Genomic DNA, 24,536 nt, shown 5'->3' on the forward strand with positions numbered 1-24,536 from the left:
CAGCTTTTCATTTTCCAAAGTGACACACAAGCTCCATTTTTTGTTCCTCACTCCAAGAAGAGAAGCAAAACAGTCGGGAAGCAAACATGGAAATTAACCACACACCTTGAAAAACTGCGATTACCAGCAAGTAGCCTCCATCTTGCTTTCTAATGTTTGTCTGCACATGCCTCATTCTATAAGTGAAGAAGCACTTCCTAGTTATTTGGATGTGGACTTTTTCATTTATGACTATAATTTTTTATTAATGAAATACATCATTTGTTGTGATGAGCAAGGAGACATTTGTAAAAGCAGATGAAAGCAAAAGGAAAGAGCAGTTGTGTTGTCTTTCCATGCATCAGTCTGATGACTACTGATGAAAACAAGACAGCAAGCTGTCTAACTAGTAGGTGAAGCTGCCAAATAAAACATTTTGCGCACACAGAAGCAAGCCAACCGAGACTCGAGAAGTACTGTAGTATGTTCTGCATGATAAGTATTACACCTCCTGATTTATTAACAACTATTATTTTAACCTCTGCTATGGAGTACCTACAAAATAAAGACAGAAGCATGCACTAAAATTGCCTGTAACAGTTATTGTTATACAGACTTTTTTTCTTTATAAAATACCCCAAAGATCTACAGCTACCTCATAAATTGCCTATAAAAAACATGTTTTCCGTTATAACAGTACTAAAAAACAAAGTGAAATAAAACTACCTCTCTGTTAAAGCTGTAATTTAACATATTAATTCAGAGGGTCAAAGCTGGTATCTAGCGTAGCCAACCCTTTTTCATCCTACTTCCCAAGCCCCACCGAAGGGAAATGAGGACTATGAGAAAGCCTGTGAGGACTCCGAGGTCATCTACATTTTAGTTTTCAAGACAAATTAAGCACAGTTCTACTCCTTGTCTTCTTCAACTAAAACCTGAGACCAAAAGCTGAGTTTCCATCTATCCTGCTGTCATCATGACAGCACACTCACAAAAGGCAGCTTTGAATACCTGGTATTTCTAAGGATGCAGGGAAAGTGGAAGCTTGAAGTAACGGCTTGCTTTCTGCAGCTCTCTTAGAAACAAACTCACCTAATAATGCATCTTGATTCTATTTATACTTGGTGTCTCTTCAATGAACTATAACATACTTTATCCAGTGTCTACTAAGGGAAAAAAACAAACAAACAAATCACAAAGGACTTGCAATACTAACAGAAGAGAGAATAAAATAAAAATAAAAAATTATTTGTTGCAGTATTTGTTACATAACTGCGCTATATACTGACAAGAAAGTACATAATGCCACCCACCCCCTTTGGGAAAACTCCCCCAAAAGTTTTTATTCTAAATATGTTTCCCTTATTGAACACACACAATTTAGAAACAATCTGAACAAAACTTGAGGTTACTTCTGTAGTTATGACTGGTCCCTCCACTGCTATGGCAAATCCAAACAAAATAACTATATATAGCTGTATTTCTCACAGCTATAAGAACACTTCACTAAACTGCGATAAAACTGTTATTGTACATGATTTATTCTAGAAACTAAATGTGGAGATTTATTGTTGAAAACAAATGTGGGCTTGATAAAGCAGACTTATTAAAAATTCTGACATAAATTAGATTTACTGAAGTCTATACTTAATTTCTGACTTCTTTAAAAGCCTTCTAATATAAAAGACTCCTCACCGAATCTCTGCTTTCACAGCTTCAGGGCTTACATTTTTGCTGTTTTAGAAACAATATTACATTAAAACACATTAAAATATAGTCAAATTAAGCAACAGTAAAGCTAAATGTAGCAACTATTCCTCAAATATATCCACACGCCAATATAGGCATCAAGTAGCATTTTTATATTGCATAAGGTGTGTATTCATATAATTTAGGTTGCTCGGATATTCTACAAATTTTAATAGGTTGTTTTTCTGTACTTCAAGAAATATACTTTATATTTTTAAATCCTACAAAAAAATGATTAGCAATTTGCTGCCAACCATCTGGCAAAATGCCATGAGCTAAATTTTTATGCTGTGTCAGGAACTGTGTGTGTGGTATCTACCCCTCCACCCTTGGTGGATGGCAGTGGCTGCAGACAGAGGCTGTGTACTTGAGTATCTTGACCTAGGAACTCTTCTTATTTGCATACTTTTCTGTACACCATAGAGCATGCAAGCAGAAGACACACATGCACAATCCTAGAGGTTGAATTGGTTTTATTCTGTTTCCTCATTACCAATATTTATTGCTCTTGATGTTCATTTAGATAGCAAAGATGAAAAGCCATCCAACACATTAACATATCCAGTAATACAATGAGGTGGCTGTTTGTAACTTTGAGGGCTTCTTGCCCCTGTAATCCTTTGACAGTTTGTAAGCTATTTTTATTATATAACTTCTCGTACAAACGGAATAGTTGATTAACAGCAAATATATAAAAAATATTTTGAGAGATATGAGGCAGAATCATGCTCCCTATTAATCAGTTCTTTTGTAGCAAGTGGTGTGACGCTATTTATTGCTCTTCTCTCTTACATTCCCTTGGGCACGATTTCATGGACCACTCGTAAAAACTTCACATTTACAGCAACCACCCTTCTATTACTGTCGATAACATCTAACTGACATGTCAAACACCCAAGGAATGCAGTAAATTGAGCCGCAGCCTCTAAGAAGAATGAAACAGTGGAAAAAGTAAATCAGCATGTGCCTCCTCATAACAGCAATACAAACGTACCAAGGTTTGCTAATGGAAGGGAGGAAAACTGTAGCTCTTTATCCTACCACACTGAATTATTTATTAACCTCAAGGTCAGCAAACAAAGCCTGCTGACTTCAGGCTCAAACTCGCGTGGGCTGCCTAGAAAAAACTGTAACCTGCATCCAGGACTGCAGTAATTTCAGACATGAGACTAAAGTGAATTAAGACAAAAATAGTAAGCACAACTTCTGTTTCTGTTATCATGTTATAGAACAGAAACAATGTAGCTGCCCTCCCTTGTGATTCTGATAAAACTAGATTTAGTATTTCATTCCGAACTCCATACCTTAACACTAAATATACAGAGACAAAGTAGAAGAAGTTGGGTAAGATTAATAAGCATCATTTTAAAAACTGAGGAAACAGACTTATGACGAATGAGCATGAAATAAGTCAGGCAAAAATTGTTTAAGAAGCAAACAAGGTGACAGGAAAAAGGCAGAATGACTTTATAAATATATGGTTGAAGTGTATTAAAACCCATTAAGCGAGAAAAATTGCTTTACCAGGATAGAAACAAAATAATGGGATGAAATTAGGTAACACGATGTTCAGTACTAGCATCAAGACAAAAAAATTACTGTGGGAAATCAGTGCAATAGAAAAGCAAAGAGCAGAATGGAAGCACTGTCCCTTAAAGTATAGGAAACAAACGGATGAAGTACTGCTGTAAAAGACACACCACACACCATAGGGTACAGAAATCCCCAAAGGATGGGCCTAAAGACATAATAATTCTTCCTTTTTGTGACTCATGGATATAATCTGCCCAGGTACAAATACTACTGTGAATAAATCAATGGATTAATTCTGTATATATCTTTACACAAAATATTTGTAATGCTAAAGACTATATTTGTTTTGGCCAGCATAAGAAGACATGTATTTTTCAAAGTTTTAATGAGATTTGGTCCTGAATACCAACAATCTCATTAGTGCAAATCTTTAGAAAGAAAGCAGAATGCCACATTTAGCATAAAATGCATTAACATCTGACTGGCCTGACTATACAAGGAGATGTCAGCAGTTGCTATATTTAATGATTGTGCCTGCAAGAAAGAGAAACTGAAGACAGAATAGTAACTTAGCATCTAGTTCATGAACATTTGGGCATCTCCTATTCATTGGGTTGTCAGATAGCCCTATGCAACAATCAACTTCAAAGTAAACAAACAAATGCAAAACAACAGTGGAAGTATTAGGCATCCCTTTTCAATCTCAAGCAGATAAACGGGTCAGTTTCACAGGAGATCTATTATCTGGATGCATTTTGTAGTGTTATTTATTTATAAAGGTGCTGAGAGTGTACATGTGTGGGGGCATGCGCATGCCTGCAGGTACATGTGTGCTCTGACTCACTGAGTGCAATCCGATGTACTGCCACAGAATCCTTCTGTAAGATAGAAGTGGTAATCAGCATTTTTGAGTTCTGACACAAAAGCTGTGAATTTGTGCTGACTGGAGGAAAAAAAACAAAACAAAACTTTGCTTAACAGGATGCAACAGAGGAGTAGTATTCTTCTCCTAGTAAGAAAAATAGGATTTTTGTTACATTGAGCAGAGTTGGCAATAGCTGGAGAAGAAGAGCTGTTAAAACAAAAGGCTTTTCCTGAATTGTCATAGGTCAAGAGGCTTTATGTCATAGGTTAAAGTGGGGTCCAGGTACTTTATAGATGGGAAATATTTAAGTCAATTTTCAGAGCCCATGTGAGCAAGCAATCACAGAAACAGGACAGCAGGAATTTAAAGTATCTGAGAGGGGCACAACACACAGAGGTAAAGTTCAACCATAGTATAAAAGCAAAAAGAGGAATAAACCTACTAAGAGCAAGTTTTCTTACCCTATAAAATAGCTTTTCCATGGCAAACAGCAGAGAGTCAAACAGGTGAGACTGACCACCAAAAAACTGTAGTGCTTGTTTCAACACAGAGTAACAGCCTAGATTCTGACTACAGCTTTTAATTTCATTTTAGAAGACAAAATTAATGTTTACTTATAATTTCATCCTGGTAAATGACACAGTGATCATTTCCTATTATCTTCACATTTAGTCTGCACCTACTAAATAGTGTTATACAGTGAAAAAATATGCAATGTGTAACTCACCATCTTACTGATATTATTTAATATTAAAAAGTGACCACAGTGCAATCAGGCAAAATATATCCACGTATTCATGCTGTAACTCTCAAGGAATACATTCACCTCTTGTACTTCTATGCTATACAGAATGTTTGCAGACCAGATACATTGCTTCAGAAAGGGGCTGCTCAGATCTCTATCTTAGTGTCTCAAAATCTTACATTCTTCAGCATAAGCAAATATTTCTTTCTATTTAATTCTCTTCATTTCAGATTTTTTTTTTCTGTGCCCTTAGGCTTTCCAAAAGCATAAAGTTTTCATATTTCACTATTAAAAACAGTGCTTGTATCATTTGATTTACTTTTTAGCCTGGCAGAAATGATAGATTAAGTCAAGAAGAAAAGGCACAAAGAGGAGAGGACAAAGTTTTGTGATTACATCTCAGGAGTATGAATATATAGACCAGGTCTCAGAGCTTTAGTATCCAGGAGCGTTCCCTACCTACAAAATACAAATCATCTTTGTGAACTTAGTATTGGTTCTTCAAATCCTAATTCATTAACACTGGTAATTAGCTGTTTTGGTGGCAGATGTTGAAAACGGGCATGGTACCACGTTCAAGTAAATGCAGAATAGAAGGAAAGTTGAGAACAAAGATGTTTCAAGACAGAAGGGGAGGAGCCGTTCCCTCTTGCTGTAGAGTGGGATAAGGGCTCTTGACTTGGAGCACAAGAAGAGGGGAGGTCAAACTCCCTCTGCTTCCAAGCAGGAACTTGAAGCCAACTCTCCAATTGCCCAGGACAACAACCCACCCACTACATGGAGTGCGCTCCAGAATACGCATGCCAAAAAGCTGAACATTCACTGAGCTATTCACTAAGCTAAACGGAACAATGAAGAAAAACGTCGTCTTCCTTTTCTAGTGGGTTACGTAGGTTGGAAGGAGGAGATTAAATCTGTACTTTAAAGGAAAAGATATATATATATTTTTAAAGGCACGGGGAAAGTGATGTCAGTAGTGGTAAGAACCTTCACTTCCTCTGAGAAAAAGCTTTCCCTTGCTCATATTGGTTTATTCTAGTACTTCTCTGCACAGAGAAGTTACTTTTCTGAAGGTGACAATATTCACACTGTTTAAAATCTACGTACTAGCTCTGCAACATCTATTCATTGAATACGATAAATACACAGAATCAGGCTACACAGTAACTGAACTCCACACTGGCTGTTAACACCAACTGAAATAAATTCATTAATAAACTCATTTGCTATTGATCATTTATACTATTTATTCACATGTGTTTTATCAGTTCAGAACCAAAAAGTCTGAATACTTCTATGGTCTGTTCCTTGGGCTCAGGAAAACACAAGTCTGTTTTGAATTTTAGCTGTTGTGTAAATCTATCCTAAGAATAAGCAGTAAAGAATGTCAGACGCTGGGTGTCGCATCCCTCCCTGCCAACAGATATTCTACCTATGAAGGAATGTTTTATCTCTGGCATTAAAGGAAAAATAAAATGGACTGAGAAAGACATTGACATTGAAGCATATTTGAATTTACCCACTGCATGTAAAAAATGCAACAAAAAGCCTGTGAAGTGATTGATATGTCAGAATGACATATTTACCATAAAATATCAAAGTGCATGTACAGTAATTGGTGAAAGTGTAAAGTAAATTAATATCATCTTTAAAGAAAGAGGTAGAACTACAATAAAAAGTCTTACTGAAAAGCCCTAGAAACTGTTTGTTCAAACAAAAACTCAAACTGGTGTGCAAGAGTCTTTCAACTATTGCTCAGTGAACAGTGAGTTTGAAAATCTGCTGTGTCAGAACAGAAGGTGAAATTGCATTACCTAACCCATGACTTTGCATTGGTACATTCTAATTTAAACGTCATCAATTTCTGCACATTTGAGAAATCATCTGGAACTGTATGTTGGATTAAAACTCACAGGCATCAAAACGGGAGGCAAGGAATCTACAGGAAAGCCACGCTTCAGATAAATGACAGCACAACAGCTTGTGATGAAAGCACCATGGCAAGAAAGCATCGTGACCATTTAGATAGCAGCACAAAAATCAGCAACTCTGGCAGCAGTTGGCCTTGCTCAAATTCAATAGGGATAAGTAGTCACAAAGATGAACATATAAATGAAAGGATGGCTAGTGCAGAATATGCAACAATGAGTACAGCAGCCAGAAACCAGACAGATCTAATCTCATCCACATTCACAACACAGAAAACAAATCCCTAACTGGCTAAACCAAAGACACTACGCTTTATGAACAGGAGCCCAGGAAGTAAGAGAATCAGGAACAGGAGAGAAAAGGAATGTCTGAATATGAGAAACATATTTGGGGTTCATAAAACAATTAAGGCAGTCTCCCCCTCCCTTCTCTTAGCGAAGCACTCCCTTCCCTAAGTGCTTTCATCCTTCAAAGCAGAACGGAAATACACTTACTGAAAAACCCTCCTATATCTAGCCCTTGCAGTAAAGCAGTAGTTAACTGTAAAGAGGGAGAACTAGCTTATACTTAAAATTTAATCTTTTATAGTAAGAATAACTTAGAAGTTTGCTGTTCTACCACAAAAGCATTAGAAAGCTATCTGGCAAGAATCAAAAAGGAAAAGACATTAGGAAGTTTAACTTCTACCGAAACTTCAGTGTAATAAATAGTTATTGCTATTTAATACTAATGAATAAAAATAATTAATTTGATTTCTATTTTAAATGTGAGACTATCTGGGAGATTATACAATAGATATTTTACATAAACTTAAACATTTCATTTGAAAAAAAACATTCCAAATAAAAAAGTGCTCATAAATGCATTTTATCTCAATTTCTCACTATGAAAGTCAATGTAAACTTCCTTTTATTTATCAAAGAGAAGTAGAAAACTAGCGCTTACTGTAAAGCATGATCAACAGAGTATCATAAGTAGATTAAGCACTCATGGAGGAGTAAGGCCTATTCCTTTCATCAGGATTTATCAGATTGTTTGAAATATTAAAAAACTAAACAAAACAGTTAAAGTGAGACGTAATTCAGTAACATAGGAATCAGGTTGCCCATTTCTAGTGAACACTAGGGGTTTGGAATACTCCCTGGGATTTCACTGTTGTTCGCTAAGAGTTTAAAAGTCCTCTCTGTGCTTAGTCCTTCTAACCCAGAAAAGAACAAATGTAATTTAGCTCGGTCAGCACAGCTTGGCTCTCCTTTTATAAAGCTTTTTGTGTACATCAGTGACACACTTTGGGATAATAATTATTTCAAGTTTCCTTTTTCTCTCCTCATCAAAATGTATTTTTTCTAGATGATATATTATGAAATATTAAAACACACATCTATTTATATCATTATCTGGACTATTTTTAGAGGTCTCCAAAGACACACTCAAGGCTTTGATTGCATGGGAGACAAACACCTAAAAGAAGCAGTTACTGATACTACGAGTATTATTAGTTATTGCTTGTTTTCTCTGAGGCAGAACCGAGCTAACATCCCAATTGATGTCAGTGTTACTGTGATGTTTTCTCCACCATCCTCACATTAACATCCTGAGAACATGGCAGTCACATGGCAAAACAGAGCAAAGCAAAATAGAGCTATACAAGCTTCAACGCATATGTGCATGCAGAGCTGCAGTATGGTAAAGCATTCAAAGAAGACATGCACTGCAGTCTGCAACTCCTTATTGCTCTTTCAAGACTTGTTCAAAAAATCCAAGCATATTTGTGGCTGAAAAGCAACAAGAAACAGAAAATAAAAGTGGAAAAAAAGCATAAGGCATTAGCAATTTGAAAACCTTGTGATCCCAAATCACTGTTAAGAAACAACTTAAAAGAAACCAGGCCTTTCTTAATCAAACTAGACTCAGCTAAAATAAAAGCCAGCAAATTAAATACTAGATGCAGAATTTTCACGCTTCCGAGAGCTTCCTAATGTTCTGAAATAGTATACAACTCTGGTTTGTGGCTGTGAAATCTTTGTGCTTAATAAGGCAGGTATGTGAAGCTGCAGCTTCTTTCTTCTTTTGCTTTATGAGAATCTTTCAAAATACGAGCATATAAACACAAGGTAAAATACGTACTTCAGTGCCTCAATCGTTCAGGGCATTTAAGCTCAATAATTACACAAAATGACCCTTTATATCTGTCTGACTTGCTTCAGTAGGCATTACTAGCAGCATAATGAACAGATTAATGAGAACCCTCAGTTTATTTTTCTGAAGTGAGACTTGAAATTGAGCTTAACAATGTAGCAATTTCCCAGACATCTTGCTTAACTATATTTCATCTTTGTATTGTATGAATGTGGCTGCACCAAGACCTGGACTCAGAGAAGACATTCAGATTTCACAGAGTCGCTGTGAAATTAAACTTCATGTAAAATGGGATGAACCGTGGTCAAAATATACCATGTTTGACGTGAGGTACAAGAACATTTTTGCTGTGAAATTAACTCCACGCACAATAGGATGAGCTGTGGTTTAAGTACACTGCTTGACATAACAGGTACAAGAGCAGCTCTTTTTACCCTGTTCCACTCTGCCACTTGGGAGCTCAGGCACGAAACAGAACTAAGGACTAGACAAAAATTAGACAAAAATGTTATTTTCTCATTCTAGGTATGACAGGATAATAGATACATGCAAGACAAACGGGAAATCACAGAAAAAACAATGTGAGCATATGGACAGTTGGAAAGGTAAAACAGCTAAGAAGTGTTTAAGAGATTTTATTGTAAGAGAAGACGGTTGGATGAAAGTGGTTGAGGAGAAGGCAATGGAGGAAAGTGGATATGAGTGAACTGCAGATGGGATCACAGAGGGGGACAAGAGGAAAAAAATTCTATGTTTGTGGTAAAGTATGAGGAGCTACATGTATGAGTACGCAACTAAATCAAAAGAAATATCCATACTATGATAGAGTTTACTAAGATTTCACACGTATATGCAGGGAAAAAAGTAGCATTTGTCACTAATATTTTGCAAACTGGAACTATTTTCTAACTTTAATTCCTTAAACAAAATAAAAAACACTCTGTTGTGCATTAAAAAAGCTGTTTAGAACAGTTACACGCAATAGCTGTTTTTAGCCTTGGATCTCGCTAGAGTGTTCTTTACCTGCGACTTGCTATTAAAGGAAATAAGGAGTTTCTGAAAACTCAAGAAGCACACAGGACATCATAGAATGAAAATTTGAAACACTGAACAAGAGCAATAAACCTCAAGGCTGAAAATTATTCTTGAAAAATTAACAGGACCAGTTAAAGAAAAATAAATTTTGTTACTGAAACTTGCATCCACATCCCAAAGGACTTTTCACGAGAAAGTACTAATTACATCCAGGCAAACTATAAAAAAAAAAAATCGAGAGGAACTGAGCTCAGAATTTCGGAATTGATATACCTATTACATAATAAGATAATAAGCAATGGAAATAAGAAATTAAGTTTGGAAGTTATTAAACATCTATCATAACAGCTGTATACTTTGCATAATTAACATGAGTCCAGCAGAAAAACAAGTTGATATAATGCAATATAGAATCACAGAATCATAGAATATCCTGAGTTGGAAGGGATCCACAAGGATCATCAAGTCCAACTCCTGGCTCCACTCAGGACCACCCAAAAATTCTGACCATGTTATCTGAGAGCACTATTCAAGTGCATCTTGAACTCCTGCAGTCTTGTTGCCATGACCACTTCCCTGGGGAGCCTGTCCCAGTGCCCGACCACCCTCTGGGAGAAGAACCTTTTCCTACCACCCAGCCTGACCCTTCTCTGTCCCAGCTCCATGCCATTCCCTCGGGTCCTGTGGCTGTCCCCAGAGAGCAGAGCTCAGCACCTGCCCCTCCACTCCCCTCGTGAGGGAGCTGCAGGCCACCATGAGGCCTCCCCTCAGCCTGCTCTGCTCTGGGCTGAACAAACCAAGGGACCTCAGACACTCCTTAGCATCTTCCCCTCCAGACCCCTCATCCTTGTAGCCCTCCTTTGGATGCTCTCTAATACTTTTATGTCCTTATTAGATTGTGGCGCCCCAAACTGCATGCAGTGAGCCTGCACCAGTGTAGAGCAGGACAACTACTTCCTTCCCTTGACCAGCTGGCAATGCTCTGCTCAGCGTACCCCAGGACATGGTTGGCCCTGTTGGCTGCCAGGACACGCTGCTGATTCATATTCAGCTTGCTGTCTACTAAACCCCCCACATCCCTTTCCAAGAGGCTGTTCTTTAGCCTCTTATCCCCCGTTTACATTTATCCAGGGTCCCTGGTACAGAATCAGGTACTTGCTCTTGTTAAACTTCATGCAGTTGGTGATTGCCCAGCCCTTTAATTTGTCAAGATCTCTCTGCAAGGCCTCTTGGGTAGCCTCAACGGAGTCAACAGCCCCTCCCAATTTAGTGTCATCCACAAACCCAGTATAGCTTCAAGTCCTGCAACCAAGTCATTTATGAAAACACTGAAGAGAACTGGCCCTAAGACGGAGTCCATCAGAACCCCACTAGTGTTATAAACCTTTTGAAAATGAAGCCATGCCCTTCACCAGGAAAATGATAAATCTGTCCCTAGACAACCATATAGACAGTTGATACCAATTGCCCTAGAACTGCTCATAAATAAACAATAGTTATTGTCTCCCAAATTCTATCAGAGTATTCAATTCCTTTTTTTTCCTACTGGGAAACTGCACATTATACAGCTGCTATCATGGATTAGATCCATTCCACAGTAACTATACAAGAGAACTTTAAAAATGATACTCCGTTGATAACCTTCATGATAGCCTGTTTCATATTTGTCTTTATGGGACTTATTTTATCAAAAGAGTTGTTAACTCTGAGGTCTGACTCCTACTGGCCTTTGGTACCTTGTTTTTCATTTGACTTTCAGCCTTTTTGTCAGCAAATTTTTCTAACAAGTGCACGACTATTTTTCAACACTAACGTGCCCAAGCCAACTTATCATAAATGCTTAAAAAAATAGAACAAAACATGGCTGTTTTTCATTACTGTCATACTGTGTAGAGAAAAACAGTTTATTGTGGAAAAGAAAAAAAAATGCCTACACAGGGCATTTTAAAATTGGCAATTAGACAACAACCAGTATGCGTTAATTGACTATCACTTAGGGGAGGTAAGGAAGCTTTCTCTGTGAAGATAACAGACATCCAGTTTGTCTTCAGCCTTTTTAAAAGGCTGTGAGAGATGAGGAGGTTAGGAGTAGTCTGTCAGGTTCTGTCTTTAAGGACTGAATTATTAATTTACACAAAATACTACATTAAAAATATCATTAGAACAACTCAAAGCAGCATACTGAGAGTTTAAATGGAAACTTCGTACTTCAGTAGACTGCCAAAATCAATATATGCTATTCAAGCAGAATTTGATTTAATTTTCTTTCTCATTGTTTTGTTTGCCACTTACAAATCATCAGAGATGTCTGTTGAGGTTTGTGTTTGCTGCCTTTATGGGTCACTCTATCTCGCATGCGAGAGATGCGACAAAATGATGTGGTGACCTCCCAGAACACTTGCAAGGCAGCACGCTAATGACTTCAGCAAAGGACTGTAACTCCACTGAAAGAGTATGCAGACAGAAAGCCAGGCAGCAAAGAGCAAAGCAAACAGCTCTGATCCACGTGTCTTTGAAGACAGAAAAAGAGAATACAGAATATTACTAGCAAAGTAAATTTTCTCATTGCAAGTATTCTATCTCTTTGAATATGGGCCCCTGTGAAATTCTCTGGAGTTTTAACTCCATCCACTTTCATTTGCTACTTCTGCATATTCTACACAGAAAAACAAGCGAGTTACTTTTCTAGAGTCTACTGCAGGATATTTACCACAGACCTAATGCCAGGAAGTGTAAACCCAGGATTTCAAGACATCATCAACCACCTAGAATTCACCCACATATCTAAATTTTTTAAAAGAAACAGATAATCTGGGGTATACTTTTTCAAAGAATTCATATTTCAGCCTCACACAAATACACATATAATAATATTTAATAACAGATTCTCAGTTGACAGTTGCCCTGAGAGGTACCTGTAGTCAAACAGGCAATCATAATCCCAAGGACATACCTACATTTATTTATTTTTTTAACAAAGATATGCATAAACCTAAGCGATTGGAGTTCATATTTTTGAGTGCTAGGATGCCTAGCATTCATCAAAAAGTCAGGATTCAGATGAGACAAAAAATAGCTGCAAACTCCGAAGGAGAGAGAGAGGGCTGTTGCATTCATAAAAATAATGAAGACTGAAGAGACAAGGGTGTTGTTGCTTCCGTCCTATTATGATGTAGTCTGGTTATGGCAAGTTGCTAAATGTGAGAATCCTTAACTGGTTGCCTAAACCCTAGGATGAGTCAGGCACAACGCACAAGCTGATTCTCGCTTGTCCTTGGGGAGTGCTTGAATTGCTTGACTAAAAGGCATTCTGAGGCAAATTTCTCTCTTTTGGAACTGAGATGTTTGCATAATATACCAATGTATTCATGGTAAGGGGAAGGACAGAGACAGAATGAACTGTTAACTGTAAATGAAAAGTTAAAAGCCCTGTGGGAGGTGAGATGCTTGTACTCTGCACAAAAGTCCACAAACTACTTCGTACAAGAACTCAGTCTAGAACACATCAGATAAAGTGCCTTAAGTAAGAAACTAAAATCTCAGTACTAGAGAAAAAAAATCTCTTGCATCTAACAGGAGTATTTTAACCATTACCCTATAATGGTAAACCAGACAAACTGCACCATTTCTGCCTTAATGCAGCATCTGTTAATCTTGGTTAAAATTCAGCTCTTTGTCTCCTCTGTAAAGCTAAAATAACTTGTTTGTTTTTCTCGTAGAAATAAATCAACACATTTTAATTTTTTAATTAATTTATTTTTTTTTAAGTACAGAAATTGAAAAATCAAAAGTGTCTGGTTTAATTTTCTCTTGTTTATTAAGATGTCTCCCTCACCATACTGAAACCTTGTCCTACAAGTATAAAGTGAAGGGCTTCATTCAGTGCATGAGTCACTGAATGATGATGTCTCTTCCACTCTACTCAACCATTGTTGAACACCAAAAAAGTTAGCTTTTTTCGGTCATAGTACCACCATTTTTCAATAAAATGAAAGTGGTCCATCTCTAACTGTAAGGAATTATGATCCTCTGTACTTTACAAAGAAAAAGTCCTAATTTTTGTAGCCTTTGCCATTTCTGTGGTACTATTTATAAAGCTTTTTATGTATATGAATATATAATGTATAAATATATAAACATTTTATGTATGTGTATACATGTCCAAATACATACGTACTATTTAGATGTAGCAATCTGCTATTACAATCAAAGTAATTTTTGAGCTGAAGTCACTTCAGCATTTTTGAAAATCAAATGTATTTAAACAGCTTTCTTTGGTGAGGTGGCTGTAAAGATGTGATTTGCTGATCATAAAGTGCAAAAGATTTAAATTGGATATAAAAAATGCTCTCAAATGCAAAGAAATCACCTGAAATTTGAGGGATGGGGCTGGGGTCCAGTCCACAAATCTTTTAACTTATCGCACTTACAGGTGATATAGTATTTAAATGTAGTTACAGAGGATAAAAATTTTTAAAAGGAAACATTTTTCAAATGAAAAAGATACATGAAAGATTTTTCAAATTGATCCTTTTTCTTTATAATTTTCTAGTCTTTGCTAAATTGAATTGTTCTGGAGTTCACTGAGCTTTTGTAATTGTAAGTTTTAGGACAACGGCATTATTTGTTGAGAACAGATAGAGACAGTGTTACAACACTATAAATCAGTAGACTTTAAATTTAAGACTGTCATTTTGGAAGCTGGATGCACGTCTGTCCGAGCAAGAAGTTAGGGAAAGTACAATTCTCTAATTCACATGAAAACAGTTCCTGCAGCTACTGCTTTGAGAACTGCCAGAGCACTTATGTTTTGAGTCAATAACTTGAAGTGTATATCATGAGGCAACAGCTACCTTCAGTTCAGGGATGCACCTATATTTGTCCAAGGTTAAGGGTTTCAAAAATCCCTGGTTTGAACATCGTGAACAGATACTTGAACTGGCCAATCAACTGGCAATTCCAGCTGCACTGTGCATACTTAACGAAATGTTCCTTTTGGCTGGTCTAGGCTATTAGTACTAAAATGTACAAGGATGAAGTGCAAAACATTTTGACTCTCTGCTCCCACTGCTGGGACAGCCAAAAAAAAAAAAAGATTTTTTTTTCCATTGCACTGAGATACCTTTGAAAATGATTACATATCCTTTACACTTTCTCCAGAACTGAAGGCAGAACCCAGGATTTCTGCTCATCAATACTCTGTCTGTTACAGACAGTGAAAGAATGTGTCAAGTTCTCCTTCACCCGCATGTCTAGCCTGCACTGTAAATGCATCTTTGAATTGGATACATTAAGAGATAGAACAGAAACTTTAGGAAATGTGCATCAGCAATGTTGCTAGAAAAGGACTGAATAACTTAACCACTAGGCACTAATACAGGATGGGTGGCAGCTGTCACCACACAGCTGATGACTTCAGTTTTGTCCCACAAAAGAAAGAATGTCTTATGGAAAACCGACTGGGGATAAAGAAGGAGAGAAATAAGATTTTTATAAGTCTGAGCTTCCCTGGAGATCAGCCAGGAGATTATATCCTATCAACATTCACTGATTGCTGAGCACGCCTAGCTTCTGTATATGTAACATGTATAAATTTGTAGCCTATCTTTTCAGTCCCAGTTGGAATTAGAACTATCAAATTGTTTAAGTTTGCTATCAACACTGAATTATTCTTCCACATTAGAACAACAGGTTTTATCAGTAGACTCAGTAATTACAGAAAAGCTGATAGAGAGTAAATATGTGGAGAGTATTCATACCTGAATTCTTCTGATTGAAGTATAAAATAAAAATGAAACTTTCTTCCCTTTTCTCTTTTTAAGAAGCTTTTTTTTTTTTCCTCTCCCTATGGAAGGGGCCTATTCAAAAGCAGAGTACCTTTCCTGTGTACACTGACCACATGGTCATCACTGAGAGGTCAAGCTAGGTAACTGAGTTCAGTGGGTGATCTGTGACAGTTTTGTCCCAACCCTCACTTCCTCCATTCCTTTCAACTCTCTGTATCATGCTTCTATGTGCTTTGGTAGGGGTGGAATACATTTGGTAAAGAAAATCCTTTACCAAGCTCTCTTCCCTCCCCTACCAAGTTTCTCAACAAGGGGTGATTGAAGGGTTACCATATACGTGAACTTTGGACAAATGTGGTTTAACTCCCAGACGTATGGAAGCCAGGCTGTTTCTGAGAATGAATAATCAAACTGGAAAACATAGTACTTGTCTGGCTCTTCACAATGTGACACTGGTTTGAAAGTCTAAATATTTAGCCAGACGAGAACCTACAACTTCCTGAAGTTGTACTTATAATGGTCTAGAATTTGTAATCTATAGGTTATGCAATGATCATTCTTTTCACAATCAAAAAGTCATCTATTTAAATAGTGAACAAAAGGAAAATAAGAAGTTTTCTAGTTCCAGCTTTGTGCAAATAAGAGGAAAAAAATTAAACTCACTTGCAGGAAATTTTTGTGCGATCAGCCACCATAGTCCATTGCTGCTGATTTGTTGAGACCTCAATGTAGTAGCTGTAACTCCGATCGTCACAGTCCCAAAGTAGCAACCTAAGTGAAGAAGCAGTTGAGTGATAAGTAAAATAAACATAAAACCAAGATGCTCAAGTTTTCTAGTCCTGTATTTCCACCTCTTAAATCCTTTCTAAAATCACCTGTTTATTCTGGAAGGTGCCTCCAACATTCAGGAAGATCCTTACTGTTTCTGTCATCTCAAACTTGAGAATCTCTATTCTCATTATCCTAAGGCCAGTAACTGACTTAAAATAACCACGTTACTGACATTATTCTATGACATTCATCCCTTTACTTTTAATGTATTTGAAAGTCAATAAATGAGCTAGTCTATTTGGCATATAGCATTGCCTGCTTTAAACCTGCATCAAAGATGTTTTGAAAGGTCAGTTTAAAAGGGGAAAGATGAAGAGATTCTGGTGATTAAAAAGATTACACTGTATTCTTAACTGTATTTTTTTTTTTGGTAAAAATAGCAAACAGTTTTAAAAGAAAAAAAAGGCAAGTAAGAAAATTGGAATTCCTGGTTCATCATGATATGAGGGAGAATGCACTGAATTTTTGACCAAATTGCAAAAGAACAAAAAAAAGAACAAGAAAAAAAAATAGAGGTCTCAAGGATTCATTCCACATGCATCCTCGCAAATACTCATATCTTTAGGACGTGTGATAAATGGTATAGCAAACAGGCTTCAAGTTCCATCCTTATCTCACAGAGAGGAAGATCTAAAGCATCAGGGTTGTGATTTTGCCTGAGTATATCATTCTCAAAAAACACATCTGGCAAATGTTGTATCTTTACTACTCCTTCCCTTTATATGGGGATTATCTCCCTCTTGTAACAGATGTTTGAAACCCCAAGCATCATTTCTTCACTTCATTTTGTTTCTCATGATATGAATTAAAGCAAAGCCAAGAACCTTGCCGCTCCTCTCCACCCCTGTCGGTGGGATAGGATCGAGATGTGTGCAATAGAACAAATTCTAGTATAAATAAATTCTAGTACAAATTCTTTCCAGCATATTTGGGAACCAATATGTAGCATCCTTTTTGCATCCTTTCTCCCCGCCCCCGTCCCCCCAAATGAAGCATCCACAAATGACAAGAGGGTATTTACACACACTAAAGGGGCAACTGACTGGCCAAAACAAAGGCAGACACTTCTGCAATTTCTTCTTTAGAAGCAGTTAAACATTCACATTTTGATTATTAGAGGAAATTTTGCCTACATTTTACATAAGTCCCTTAGCTGGCTTCATTCCATTGGTTAGCAGGGTACAACTGGGAACAACTAATTGCTGTTTTCATACAAAATTTCAAAAATATTTTCTATTTTAGTTAAAGGTGACTGGTGGCAATACCATTTTCTAAAATAATGTTTTCTCTTCAACCTACCCAAAGTTTTCAGATTGTAATATTCTAAAGTGAACAATCCACATTACGTCTGCTAAAAGAAACTATGTTTTGCTGATTTTGTTGCTGTTAAAACTCCTATTCTCTGAACTCTTACTCGATACATATTATGGAAAATAAATACCATAATAATGCAATGTACAGCACAACTGACAATCAGTTGTTGTCAACTCTTGATCCTCAGGTTCTCGTCTTCAAAGTTAGCTAACACTTGCTAGGGTTGCTAAAATCCAACAGTTTGTTACAGAAGTCAATGAACATGACTTCCATGACTTCACGTCTACAGTGAATTTGTAGACCAATAAACAAAGAGCAGCTAACCACCCAAAGCAGCTACAACTGCACAGATGACCTGAATCATAGTAATTACAGCAACACACAACTAGAAAACTGTGAAAGCCGGGTGATACACCTAATCTGAGTTCGTTCTTCAGCTGTGAGGAAGAGCTACTGCAGATCCACGCTTTTCAAAGTGCAACAGATAAGGATCCAATAATGCAAATAGCTGAAACGTTTGAAAAGAAAAGGAAATTGTGCCACACTACAGTCTTTCCCAGGCAGATAGCTTCAAGCTGTCTCTATTTAATCATCTTACAGAAGAGTACTCAAGTTTTATATTATGAATTCCCTTCTTCTAGTTGAGAAAATCTTTCTTGCTTTCAGCTGCTTCTTCTGCTGGGAGAAATGTAACTGCAAACAACATTGCTCACTTTTAACATTGAAAAACAAGACTGCTAGAGGGGGAAAATGACCACGCCATTTGCTGAACATAGAATCCTTTCTCTTATAGAGAAATGCTGTCCAAAGCAGAAGCTGGACTGTCTTTGGAATTAGTTAATTAAGGACATGTGTTTGTATCTTTGTCCTAAAAAAAGAAAAAAAAAAAAAAAAGTGCTATTATCTTCTGTTCAAAGCAATCTGGTTTAGCTCTATTTCCCACTTTGGAATACCAGCATTTGAAGTGAAATTGGGTCTACAGGTCGAGCAGATTTAACATAAACTCCCTAGATGCTCTCAACTAAGCCCAGCACATTAACATTATGGAAAATAATAAGCTACCAATAAATAGCTTTAGGAAGCTAAAATAAAACGCTTAACAGAAGCCTTTTAGTACATATGAATACTGTCTATTTGCAAATTAAAAATTCAGAGCTGACAGTAAAAAATAAAAGTAGTTGCCTACAGCATCATATAAGACTTGGTTTAAAAACAACAACAAAAACGTAACCCCTCTGTTTCATGAGATCTTCCCCATTCTGTTTTTCTACAGCTTGAGGGTGTTCAAACACTGAAGAGACTGAATGAAACACATTTTCTGGGTAAAAAAAAGAAAAAAAAAGTTTATGGATTAAAATCCTGGATTTGGTAAATGTGAATAATTAATAGATCCTGACTTAATACCCATGTTTAGACTAAGCTTTCCAAATGCTAAGAAGAGAGAAGAACAAAAACATATGTAAACTTGTTTTCTTTTAAAAAAAGTTGTTGAAATGTAGCTAATTATGGTTTTTAATAGGATCTTTTTCATCATGGGGGCTCGGTCCTGTTTCTTTGAACCAGGTTTTCAAAGCTATGATCAAGAGTTTGAATATCATAAGCACACGAGTGACTGTAATTACAATTAACAATACTGTAATTAAAACACAACTGGCTTGGCTTTAGAGCAAAAGGCTAACAGGACATATGTATTATATGCATTCCTTTTAATGACACATTTAATTGCTCTCTGCCAAAACAACCTAGCCCAAGTTAAATAGCTTGAAAAAACATATGGCTTGGGATTATTACAAAACAAACAATGAGCCAATTAAAGTTAGAAGAATCTTTCCCAAAGTGATTTAGGATGAATGTTAAATGTAGATTTTTGTTGCTTTGGGATTCATGAAAGACAGAAAAAGTTCTTACTTATCTTACTTCATTATCTTTCATAAGAGAGAGAACGGAAGGAGACTTGCCACAGAACCTATTTCAAATTTATTCTGCATGAAATGCCTTTCTGGGTAAGTAGCAAAAAACTTTCAGGTGATTTCATGAATATTCACCAGTGCACACTGGGCATAAGGACCACTTTTTATTCCAATGCCAGGTACAATAATCTTTCAAACACATTTCAAGCAAACTACCAGGCTAAACTTTTGTAGAAAAACTCTGTCATGCTATGATGGATATTAAATCACTGGAAAGAGAATATTTCAGTGAAAAAGTCAAAACTATACTCATTGGAAATGCATCTGTTTAAAACAAAATTGTCCACGTTCCTAAGACCTTCAATATTAGAATAAAAAGCCAAATTAGCTCTTGTTCATAAATCTCTCTCTCAAGATGGAGAAAGAAAAGCTGAACAAGCTTTATCCAGATCACTCCTGCAAGATCATGAGATTTAAATATATTTCTGATATGCCACTTCTTTGGGTACCTAAAGTGTAAGCCTGTTAATCATTTAACACGATACTGTTATTTACATCACATGCTGAAAACACCTCATTTTATAAAATAAGAGCTTTTCAAATAGAAATAAAATTTCATGTTAGAGGTGTGGGAAACTGACTATATTATCTGTTACATCAAAAGTGGCTGCTTTCTCAGCAGCATTTCCCTAAATGCCATGTGCTTCCCTGTGATTGATGGTTCTGCGCTTCCACAAGCATTCTGTGCTGTCTCTGCTTGTGTTTTATCGTCAGAATTCTGAAAAAAATTGTCACTGTTTAGTTCAGACTGCTATATAACTATATAAACAAAAGGTGTTAGCAGAATACCAAACAGTAATAGTTGTGAACCTTACAGGATGATACCCAATTCTTGAATACTATAAAGTCAGTAACATATACAGCACAAGTATTTTATAATACTATGTTCAGAAACTATATGCATACTTCTAGAAAGCCAAAAGACTGTAGGAAATTAAAGCATGAGGTAACTACATTTGTTGAAAGATGGGGAAAAAAGAAAGAAATCCCACAGAATGACTATTTTTATAAAATTTTCATTGCATTTTTGTCTCTGGTTGCCTATAATCCCCGTTCAGTTTCTGCAGTTATATATGGTTCAGTAATTACCTTGCAGAAAGTCAATCTTTTTTCTTCAGGATCCTGCAAAGGAATCAAAATCGTGCATGTTTCCTATATGCTTATATGATCTTATATGATGCTTTATTCTAAGTCATGATTTCACTCTCAGTTCAGGCAAGAATAGAAAATAAAAAGAATGAAAAACTTCATAAGCAGAAGTGGTATGGAAAATTAGAAAGCATAAGAGATGTATAGGATGATGGCATAAGCAAACAGAAAACACATTAAAGCTGTCTGATATAATTTGTTAATTTAAGAATTACTCTGAATATGAAAAACAGAAGTGTTGAGCCCAATGTATCCATGTTAATAATGAAGTCTTTAAAGAGATTAAACAGGGATTAGTGACTAGTCTGCTTCTACAGAGATGCAAAATATTTGTGTTCACTTTAGCTTGGAAATCACTACAGTACCAAAGAATTCTGTCTCCCTCTGTCAAGTATTACTAAAGCAAGTCCCGTTCTTTCAGGACTTTTCTTTCTTTTTGGAAATTCACAGAAAAAATACACCTACAAGGTTATCAGCCAAAGATTGCAATATAATAGTATTAGATTGCAGGATAATAGTATTATTTGTCTATTCAAGATAAATGCAGAGAGAGTTAGAGCTATTGGGATATGGCAGTCTTTTCAATACTAAGGTATTAGCCATTTAAGAGTTAAATAAAAGGCACTTACATTATATTTATAATGCTGTCTTTCTGTGTCCAGTTAAATATAATATTTTTTTCTGTCATTGATAAGGACGTTTTCAGAGAGGAAAAAGGCAAGGTGTTTTGTTTTTTTTTTCCCTCTGTCCAGACATGCAACAATGTGGAAAAAACAGCCAGTGAAGTAATGTATTTTCTCTGTCTACTGACTGATCCAAGATCCAAGTGTCCTATAAGCTCTTGCAAGTAGGAGCGATAAACTTCTTAATTCACATGTTTTATCTAAATTTTCATATGTTTTCGCTAAAGACCCTATATAGTTACAACTATTTTAAAATTATTTTCAGGTCTTTTCTAGTAGAATCTATTATTGAGCACTGACTATTATTAAAATTTTTCAGAATTTCTGAGTAAAATTTGATGTGGAAGCCAAGAGCTCCAAATTTATATAAAAATATCTGAAAAAGTATTTGGTATTAACAAGGTTTCAACATGGTCTCCCATAGCATCCCTGTATCCTAGTTGGGATGTTACAGTTTAAATGGGTAGATTACAAAATAATGGGTGAAAACTGGCTAGATTGTTTAGCTGAATGTGTAGAGGTTAACAGTTCGTCATTCTCCTGGAGGCTGGTTGCAAGAGTTCCTCCAGAGTCCATTCTGGGAAAGGGATTATTCTCCTTTACTTGGCACTCATTAGGTCCCAACTGGTATATTATATCCAGTTTTGGACCCCAATACAACACTGATAAATCTAAATCCCACAGAGGACCACCAAGATGCTCTGGAGGTTGGAGCACACAAACTGCAAAGAGGCTGAGGAAATTGGCTTGTACCTAGCAGCACTCTTCAATACCTGAGAGCATGTTATCAAAAACACTGAGCCAGGCTCTTCACAGAGGTGGAAAAGGAAAAAATAAAGACAACAGCCATAAATTAAAACAGGAAGTTCCAGATGGCCTAGAAGCATGGGAAAACAGGAACCACATGAAAAGGAAAAACTGTATACTGCGTGAGGATAATTAAATATTGGAACAAGCTACTCAGAAAAGTTTTGGATTTTCCTTCCTTGAAGGTTTTCAAGACCTGACTGCGTATTCTTTAGTAGAATGGTCTTACGCCATAGACGACCCTGCTTTGATCAAGAGTCTGGACAAGATCACATCCTCAAGTCCCTTCCAACCTGAATCATTCAAAGATTCTAAGCAAACTGATAAGATTTTGCAGCAAACATGCAGACAAGATATACTCCAGAACCATTTAGCTCTCTATGCATTTCTAATGCATATTTGAGTACCAATAGTTTGTTTTGTTTTGTTTTGTTTTTCATAATCAGAATTTAGTTGCCATAGGAACACATTTATTTTGACTTTGAGCCTCTCTCCAGCGGAATTCTGATTTCTATAGACTAAAAGTATATACTACCCCTCTTTTTACCAAAAAAAAAAAAAAAAAAGCTCATATTTAATCTCTCTGATACAAATATATTCAATGGCACGTTTATGCCTCTAAACTTAGAAGATGTATACTTTAATTTCTAATTATTAATTTAGAGTCCAAACCCAGAGTTCTAATGACTCAGTTTCTCGGGGCAGAGCAACTCATGCCATTCTGCAATGACTAGCCTACAGAAAATGCTCCTGGAAATGTTTTTCTCCTAGGTGAATGAATGAGATCAAGGGAGTTTTCAAGTGAGCACGAAGCTAACAAGCAATGAACACAGTTCAATCAGCTGGGGAAGATCTGTAAAAAAAAATAAAAACCTACCACTTTCATTAAGATGAAATGTTAAGACTTTGCTTTGATCTGTGTTTATATGTAATTTGATCTCTGTACCAGCCATAGATTTCCTAGTGCTAAACACAGAGATCATTGTCACTGTCTTCCACATTGCAGAGTCTAGGACATGTTCTAGACCCCTGCTAAAGCTGCAGCTGCTACACAGTGAAATCTTCCTTCCCCACTCAAAGGGGCATCTTTCCCTCATCTGCCCATGATCTCACATAGGCACGGATGTAAGCCAAAACACTTATTCTTCTAGGCAGAACGTGAAAAGGAAAAAATGACACAGTGCTAGCATTTCTGTCTCTAGGCAATGCAGATCATCTCATCTGTCAGATCCTTTAGATGATGATGATGCTTATTGTCATTTTTTAAGGAAAGCTGTTCATCTTGCTTGTACTATACATGCAGGAAAAAATGTCAAAGAAAGATGAGATTCTGATCCCATATCTGTACAATGCAATACCACATAAATCATTAAGTGCCTATTAGTTTTAAAATATGCAATAATAATGTTTATTTTGTAATTTGCTTTACACGCTTGCCAATTATACAATTATTATTTCCTGGCAACCAAAAATCTAGTTCACCTAATACATTATTTAATAATAAGCCTTATTAAAAAAAATCCTCCTGCTCAAGAAGAATAAATGTTATTTAGTATTTAATATAGGAAATATTACATAGTATTCAATATAGGAAAGTCAATTTATTACACTAACTTGAAGAGATGGTATGATTTATCAGTTGAGAGCAGAAAATTTTAAGACATGGAGACAGAGGGACAATGAACTGAAAACAAGACGTTTAGTTAATATATTCTTCTCTTACCCCCTCACATAGGCAAGCCTTTGCTACTACTAAAAATTTAAGCTCAAAGTGGCATGAAAATGATGTAATTACATTTTCAATTACCTCTTTTAAGAAATCCGAGTACTGTGTCTTCCTGGTTTTCTACTTGAGATGCAATACTTAATTGAATAATAAAAACACCAAACTCAAAGGCGTAAAATATTCAACGTGGAAAGCTGCCAACTATACTTCTCATTCAACTTGTTTCACATAGTGAGAACAATGCTGGACTCCCGTTATGCATAGCTTCTGTAGCTGGTAAACAGACAAATCAGTAC

The 24,536-nt window shown here is 36.4% G+C and overlaps 1 protein-coding gene across 4 annotated transcripts in view; it reads right to left on the reverse strand.

Moving 5' to 3' along the window:
- BTBD9 (BTB domain containing 9) overlaps nucleotides 1-24,536 on the reverse strand; it is a 120,346-nt gene that overhangs the window by 11,372 nt on the left and 84,438 nt on the right. For all 4 annotated transcript variants that reach the window (XM_040552330.1, XM_040552329.1, XM_040552332.1 and 1 more), the window contains one exon: nucleotides 16,424-16,531. In XM_040552330.1, coding sequence (XP_040408264.1) covers nucleotides 16,424-16,531 — 108 coding nt within the window. The remainder of the gene's footprint in view (nucleotides 1-16,423; nucleotides 16,532-24,536) is intronic.

This window comes from Cygnus olor, chromosome 3, assembly GCF_009769625.2.
Source record: "Cygnus olor isolate bCygOlo1 chromosome 3, bCygOlo1.pri.v2, whole genome shotgun sequence".
Taxonomy (NCBI): domain Eukaryota; kingdom Metazoa; phylum Chordata; class Aves; order Anseriformes; family Anatidae; genus Cygnus; species Cygnus olor.